The 7,294-nt window shown below is 38.3% G+C and overlaps 1 protein-coding gene across 1 annotated transcript; it reads left to right on the forward strand.

The window, feature by feature from the left end:
* The first annotated feature begins 285 nt into the window (after window positions 1–285).
* LOC107778977 (peroxidase 3-like) lies at window positions 286–2,165 on the forward strand. Its single transcript, XM_016599309.2, has 4 exons — window positions 286–577; window positions 875–1,072; window positions 1,298–1,460; window positions 1,576–2,165. The coding sequence occupies exons 1-4, from the start codon at window positions 362–364 to the stop codon at window positions 1,992–1,994; spliced, it is 996 nt and encodes a 331-aa protein (XP_016454795.2). The 5' UTR covers window positions 286–361; the 3' UTR covers window positions 1,995–2,165.
* Window positions 2,166–7,294: the final 5,129 nt, after the last annotated feature.

A 7,294-nucleotide genomic window follows, 5' to 3' on the forward strand; every position in this document is an offset into this window, starting at 1 on the left:
ATGTCAACCATTGAAGCAGGTATTACTACTTCATTATCATAAGAACTTGGGACTCCCATGCACCATTATGAAGGTGGCTATATCTCCAGGAGCAGGTACTAATAACCATGATTATATTTGAAAAAGAAGATTAGTTTAAGCGTCTAATACACATTTGAATCTAACTGAATGAAAGAGACAGACTTAACATTTTCTTATGTAATAAAAAAGATGGAAAATGACAAACTAACTCAAGTTAGCTAAAACAATGTGCCTATAAATTCTCTCTGATCCGTTTGGATTAGATGTGTGCAGCAACTCGAACAAAGAAAGAGAGACATCTTTCAATTCAAAAGTTTCAAAAACAGGTGTAGTAATTAAAATGGCAAAATTTGGCTATTTGGGTAATTTTCTAGTGTTATGTATTCTACTAGGAATAGTTGGTTCTAGCCATGCTCAGTTACAGCTCAACTTCTATTCCAAGAGCTGTCCAAAAGCAGAGAAGATAATTCAAGATTATGTCCAAAAGCACATCCCAAATGCTCCATCTCTTGCAGCTGCCTTGCTCAGACTGCAATTTCACGACTGCTTTGTTAGGGTAAGTGTTTCACATGTATGCAAGCTCTATATTCACTCAACTGTTACTGCCATTCTTGAAGGGCAGCCAGGTGAACCAAGCTTCCGCTATGCGCGGAGACCCGGGAAGGGCTAGACCACAAAGTTCTACTGTACACAGCCTTACCCGGCATTTCTGCAAGAGGCTGTTTTCACGGCTCGAACGTGTTACCTTCTGGTCACATGACAACAACTTTACTAGTTGCGACAAGGCTCCCTTTCACTGCCATTCTTGAAGTTGTGTAATTATTATTTTTAATCTTCATTTGGGATTTTACAGGGTTGTGATGCATCTGTGCTTCTGAATTTCACTTCGAGCACGAAAAACCAGACTGAAAAAGTGGCTATCCCTAATCAAACACTGAGAGGCTTCTCATTCATTGATGATGTGAAGAAAGCAGTTGAAGCTGAATGCCCTGGAGTAGTCTCTTGTGCTGATATTGTTGCCTTAGTTTCTAGAGACTCCGTCGTGGTCACGGTAAGTACAAATCTTGAACCAACTTGTTAATTGGTTTCCAACTTGTCGGACCATATTTGCTTATGTCGTATCTTTGCTCAGACCAATAAATAAAGTTGAAGTTATAATTCAAGCCACTAATAAAAATCCGAAGTAACAAGTTATAGTAAGTATGAAAGGGCTAAATTGAACGAAATATGTTCTTAATCTCATTGTCTGATCCCTTTTTTTTTATTTGCATGATAGGGAGGCCCTTACTGGAATGTTCCAACTGGTAGAAGAGATGGAAAAATATCAAATGCGTCCGAGGCCTTGGCAAACATCCCTCCTCCAACTAGTAACTTCTCCAGTCTTCAGACATCTTTTGCTAGCAAAGGTCTTGACCTAAAAGACCTGGTCCTATTGTCTGGTAAGTTTAAATTAGTACATATTTCTTACTTGTTCTATATTAAGATTTTCCATATATTTCATTAGTTTTTCTTAACAAGAATCATTATTACGTACTATGAACAATTTGTTATTAGGTGCACATACTATTGGAGTTTCTCATTGCTCGTCATTTTCAACACGTTTATACAATTTTACCGGAGTTTTGGGCAAACAAGATCCATCTCTAGACAGCGAATATGCAGCTTATCTTAAGGCGAAGAAATGCAAATCAATCAATGACAATACCACGATCATTGAAATGGATCCTGGAAGTTCCAGTGCGTTTGATCTTAGCTACTTTAAGCTTTTGCTAAAGAGAAAAGGGCTATTCCAATCTGATGCAGCCTTGACAACAAGTGCGACAACAAAGTCATACATCAACCAGCTAGTACAAGGATCACTCAAACAGTTCAATGCTGAATTCGCTAAGGCCATGGAGAAAATGGGCAGTATTGAAGTCAAAACTGGCTCTGCTGGTGAGATTAGGAAGCAATGTGCATTTGTAAATAGTTAAGTGTAGTCTGTGTTTGTTCCCAATTTCCAACATTATTGTGTTTGTGTTTGTGTGTAACCTTGGTGAGATTAGGAAGCATTGTGTGTATCCTGTATTTTTTTTTTGTTGTACTTATTCCAATTTATTCTTGTATATTGATGGTTTTCTTGAAATAAAACTAAGATTCCAAGAGATGTTTTATGGTTTGCGTTTCTAACCTTTCTTCTTCGCCACTGGTACTTCAATGGTCAAATCTGATCCAAATAGATTGGAGAGACAATTATCAGTGCTTTCTCCACACTTTTGTTGTGATGCCCATGACAACAGGGGTTGAGGACTGACATGCTTCTAGGCTGGCAAGTTTCTGAAATCTTAGGCAAATCCTACGTTGGAATGAGAGAGGAAAGTGAAATACTTTATCATCTTACGCGTGGGGCTTGCGGTGGCCTAGCCCAAAAGACAAATCCGAGCAGGCCTAGACTCAAAGTGGACAATACGTGCCATGAGCTTGGATCATGACATTTGTCACCAATTTATAATAAATAAAAAAAAGCAAGTGGCAAGATGATCAGTATACTTCCATTTTCCTTTAGGAAGTTTCGTGTGTGTGTGAGAGAGAGAATAGGCATTGTTAGTAGCATGAAAAGTCAAATTCTTCAAGTGCTTTGACACTTTGATGGAGCTTTTAAAACTGATTTTAAGCCTAAAATATAGACATTGTTCCAAAAGATAATGTTGCCTTAATTAGTCTCTGCTAAATTGTAAATGAGAGTTGAAACAAACATCATGAATAATTGTTTAAAGATACTCTTCACATATGACAGAGTAGCAGTATGTTCACTAAAAGATTAAACTATCTGCAAATCACTAAACAACATAATAACATAATAGCAGTACATTCAGGAATAATATCAAGTTCAAGAAAACACCTATACTACAATTGTCGGACTACTCCTTTTAATTAGCCATTTGCGCTGGCCAGTTTGATAGGACCAAACCTGTTGTTGTACGTGAAAGTAGACAAAACAAAAGAAAGAAAAATCAAAAAAAGATGAAAATATGATGTAAGCGCTTACATCGACATTCTTGTGATGTAAGCGCTTACCTCATCATTCTTATGATGTAAGCGCTTATATCGGCATTCTTATGATATAAGCGCTTACCTCGACAGAGCATTCAAATGCTTATAAATAGGGGTTTACATTTTCATTTGTAGAACATCCCAAAACTTCTTCTTTCTCTCTTCAATTAATAAAGAGCTATTCTTTGTGTGGCCGTGGAGTAGGCAAAAATTGCCGAACCACGTAAATCTTGTCTTGTCTTGTCTTGTGCAATTTATTGTTTCTCTCCTAAATATCATTTTCCTTCTATTATCTTGACACGCTTCCTCAACAATTGGTATCAGAGCACAGACAGTGTAATCCTGGTAGAAAAGTACAGTATTGGTGCAGGTACTATTCACAAGAATAGTGCGACACTATTGATCATCGTTACTATTCACAAGCACTATTCACATAAATTAATTTTGTGAAAAATGGCATCGGAAGAAGGGAAGGTTAAGATTGACAAGTTCAATGGCAAAGATTTTGGATTCTGGAAAATGCAAATAGAGGACTATTTGTACCAGAAAAAATTACACTTACCTCTGACCGAGGGAAACCGGAGACTATGTCCAAAGCGGATTGGGATCTATTAGATCGCCAAGCTCTTGGTGTGATTCGTTTGACGCTAACATGAAATGTGGCGTTTAACATCATTAACGAGAAGACCACTGCAGGCCTGATGAAGGCGTTATCAAATATGTATGAGAAGCCATCTGCTTCAAATAAAGTCTATTTGATGCGTCGATTGTTCAACTTAAAAATGACAGAAGGTGGATCAGTCACGGAACATATCAATGAGTTTAATACAATATTAACTCAGTTGAGTTCTGTTAATATAACAATTGATGATGAAATCAGGGCGTTGATTCTACTATCATCTCTACCGGAGAGTTGGTCTGCAACAGTAACTGCAGTTAGCAGTTCATCAGGAAGTACCAAACTCAAATTGAATGATATTAGAGACTTGGTTCTAAACGAATATATTCGTCGAAGAGAATCAAGTGATTCCCCAGGATCTACTTTTAGTACCGAAAGCAGGGGGAGAATCAACCAAAGAGGACAGATTTATGGTCGTGGCAGATCAAAGTCAAGGAGAAGAGGACAATCCAAAAATCGCAAGGACTTTACTTGTTGGAATTGCGATAAAAAAGGTCACTACAGTAGTCAATGTAGAGAACCAAAGAAGAAGAATGAAGAAAATTCAGCAAATGTAATTGCTGAACAAGTCGGTGATGCACTAATTTGTTGTACAGACAGTCCAGTCGAATCTTGGATTCTGGACTCAGGTGCATCCTTTCACTCTACATCATGCAAAGAATTATTTCATAATTATATTGCTGGAAAATTTGGGAAAGTTTATCTAGCAGACGGCGAACCTCTCGACATTGCCGGAAAAGGTGAAGTTCATATAAAGACTTCACAAGGCACGCTATGGAAATTGCAAAATGTACGACATGTTCCTGGCCTCAAGAAAAATCTGATATCTATGGGTCAGATTGACGATGAAGAATATACAACAACATTCGGCAACGGATCGTGGAAGATAACCAAAGGGAATTTGGTTGTGGCACGAGGCTTCAAAAGGGGAACACTGTATGCAGCTGCAATAGAAAGAGATACTATAGCAATGCTTGATCATGGTCGTGATACAACATTGTGGCACCGGAGGCTCGGGCATATGAGTGAGAAGGGAATGAAGCTTTTGGCATCCAAAAAGAAGTTGTCAAACCTAAAACATGTTGAATTAGGTTTGTGCGAAGATTGCATTTACGGGAAACAAAAGAGAGTTAGTTTCTCAAAGGTGGGAAGGACGCCAAAGAAAGAGAAGCTGGAACTAGTGCATACAGATGTGTGGGGACCAGCTCCTGTAACCTCTCTAGGAGGCTCACGCTATTATGTCACCTTCATTGATGATTCCACAAGAAAGGTATGGGTTTATTTTCTGAAAAATAAATCTGATGTATTTGTTACCTTTAAAAGATGGAAAGTTGAAGTTGAAAATCAGACAAGTCTAAAGTTAAAATGTCTGAAGTATGACAATGGAGGAGAGTATGATAGCCAAGAGTTCAAAGTATTTTGCTCGGAGAATGGGATCAGAATGATCAAGACAGTTCCTGGAACACCGGAACAAAATGGTGTTGCTGAGAGGATGAACAGAACCCTGAATGAACGAGCCAGAAGTATGAGAATACATTCTGGATTGCCGAAGTATTTTTGGGCTGAGGCTGTTAACACGACAGCTTACCTCATAAACAGGGGACCCTCTGTACCGCTGAATTTTGAAATTCCCGAGGAGGTATGGACAGGAAAGCAGGTAACTCTCTCACATCTGAATTTTTTTGGTTGTGTTGCTTATGTGCATGTAAACTCTAATGATAGAGATAAGCTTGATCCTAAAGCAAAGAAATGTTTCTTTATTGGCTATGGTGATGATAATTTTGGTTATCGGTTTTGGGATGATCAGAATAGAAAGATCCTAAGACACAGGAATGTCACATTTAATGAAAATGTGATGTACAAGGACAAGCTTGAAGTAGAACCAACCAACACCATCAAACAGACAATGTCTGAAACAGTTGAGTTAGAAGAAATCTCAGAAAATGAAGTAGCTAGAGGGATTACAACTGATTCTGAAATTGAAGATGAAGAACCAGAAGCCGAATTTGAAGAAGAACTAGAAGCCGAACCTGAAGCGGAACCAGAGATAGAATCAAATCCAGAACCAAATCTAGAATTAGGACCTGAATCAAATTCGGATTCTGTTACTCATGAACCTACATTGAGGAGATCTAAAAGAGTCACGAATGCTCCAGATAGGTTAACTCTCTCTTTTCACTATTTACTTCTTACTGATGCTGGAGAACCAGAGCATTTTGTTGAAGCAATGCAGGTGATAGACTCTGATAAGTGGAAGCTAGCCATGAAAGAAGAGATGAATTCTCTTCAAAAGAATAAAACATGGATACTTACGGAGTTACCAAAAGGAAAGAAGGCATTGCAGAACAAGTGGGTGTACAGAGTCAAAGAAGAGCATGATGGTAAGAAGAGATACAAAGCACGATTAGTAGTAAAAGGCTTTCAGCAGAAGGAAGGAATTGACTACACCGAGATCTTCTCTCTTGTAGTCAAATTAACTACTATCAGGTTGGTGCTAAGTATCGTAGCTGCAAAAAATTTGCATTTGGAGCAGCTAGATGTTAAAACTGCTTTCTTGTATGGTGACCTTGAAGAAGACATCTACATGAAGCAACCTGAAGGTTTTCAAGTTTCTGGTAAAGAAAACCTTGTGTGTAAGTTGAAGAAGAGTTTGTATTGTTTGAAACAAGCTCCCCGACAATGGTACAAGAAATTTTATGGATTCATACATAAAAATGGTTTCACATGATGTGAGATGGACCATTGCTGTTATATCAAAAATCTTGATGAATCCTATATTATTTTATTGTTGTACGTTGATGATATGCTAATTGCAGGATCTAGCATAAATGAGATCAACTTGGTTAAGCAACAACTGGCGGAGGAGTTTGAAATGAAAGACTTAGGACCAGCTAAGCAAATGCTTGGGATGAAGATTAACAGAAACAGATCGGAAGGAACCTTAAAGTTGTCTCAAGAAAAGTACATACAGAAGTACTAAGCAGGTTCAATCTTCATGATGCAAAGACCAGAAACACTCTACTTGGAAGCCATCTAAATCTGTCAAAGGACCAATCACCTAAGACAGATGAAGAAAGGAAGTACATGTCCAAAGTTTCGTATGCTTCAGCAGTAGGAAGTTTGATGTATGCTATGGTTTGCACTAGACCTGACATAGCCCATGCAGTTGGAGTTATCAGTAGATACATGTCAGATCCAGGAAAGGAGCATTGGGAAGGTGTAAAATGGATATTGCGATATCTCAAAGACACTTCAGGTATGGAACTTTGTTTTAAAAAGAGCAATATTATCTTACAAGGTTTTGCTTGCAAATTTAGGTGGCAATCTGGATAGTCGAAAAAGTACCATGGGCTACGTGTTCACCTTGGGTGGTACTGCTGTTAGTTGGATGTCCAGACTTCAGAAAAGTGTTGCTCTATCTACCACTGAAGCAGAGTACATGGCAATCTCAGAAGCTGAAAAAGAGATGATTTGGCTCAAGAATTTTCTTAAAGAGCTAGGTAAAGAATAAGACAATTGTGAGCTTTTCAGCGATAGCCAGAGTGCAATTCATCTTGCCAA

This window comes from Nicotiana tabacum, chromosome 10 (genome assembly GCF_000715075.1).
Source record: "Nicotiana tabacum cultivar K326 chromosome 10, ASM71507v2, whole genome shotgun sequence".
Lineage (NCBI taxonomy): Eukaryota > Viridiplantae > Streptophyta > Magnoliopsida > Solanales > Solanaceae > Nicotiana > Nicotiana tabacum.

Coding starts and splice junctions, on each gene's coding strand:
- LOC107778977 (XM_016599309.2), top strand. CDS start 362: ATGGCAAAATTTGGCTATTTGGGTAATTTTCTAGTGTTATGTATTCTA. Junction 1,073..1,297: donor GAGACTCCGTCGTGGTCACG/GTAAGTACAAAT, acceptor TTTGCATGATAG/GGAGGCCCTTACTGGAATGT. Junction 1,461..1,575: donor AGACCTGGTCCTATTGTCTG/GTAAGTTTAAAT, acceptor ATTTGTTATTAG/GTGCACATACTATTGGAGTT.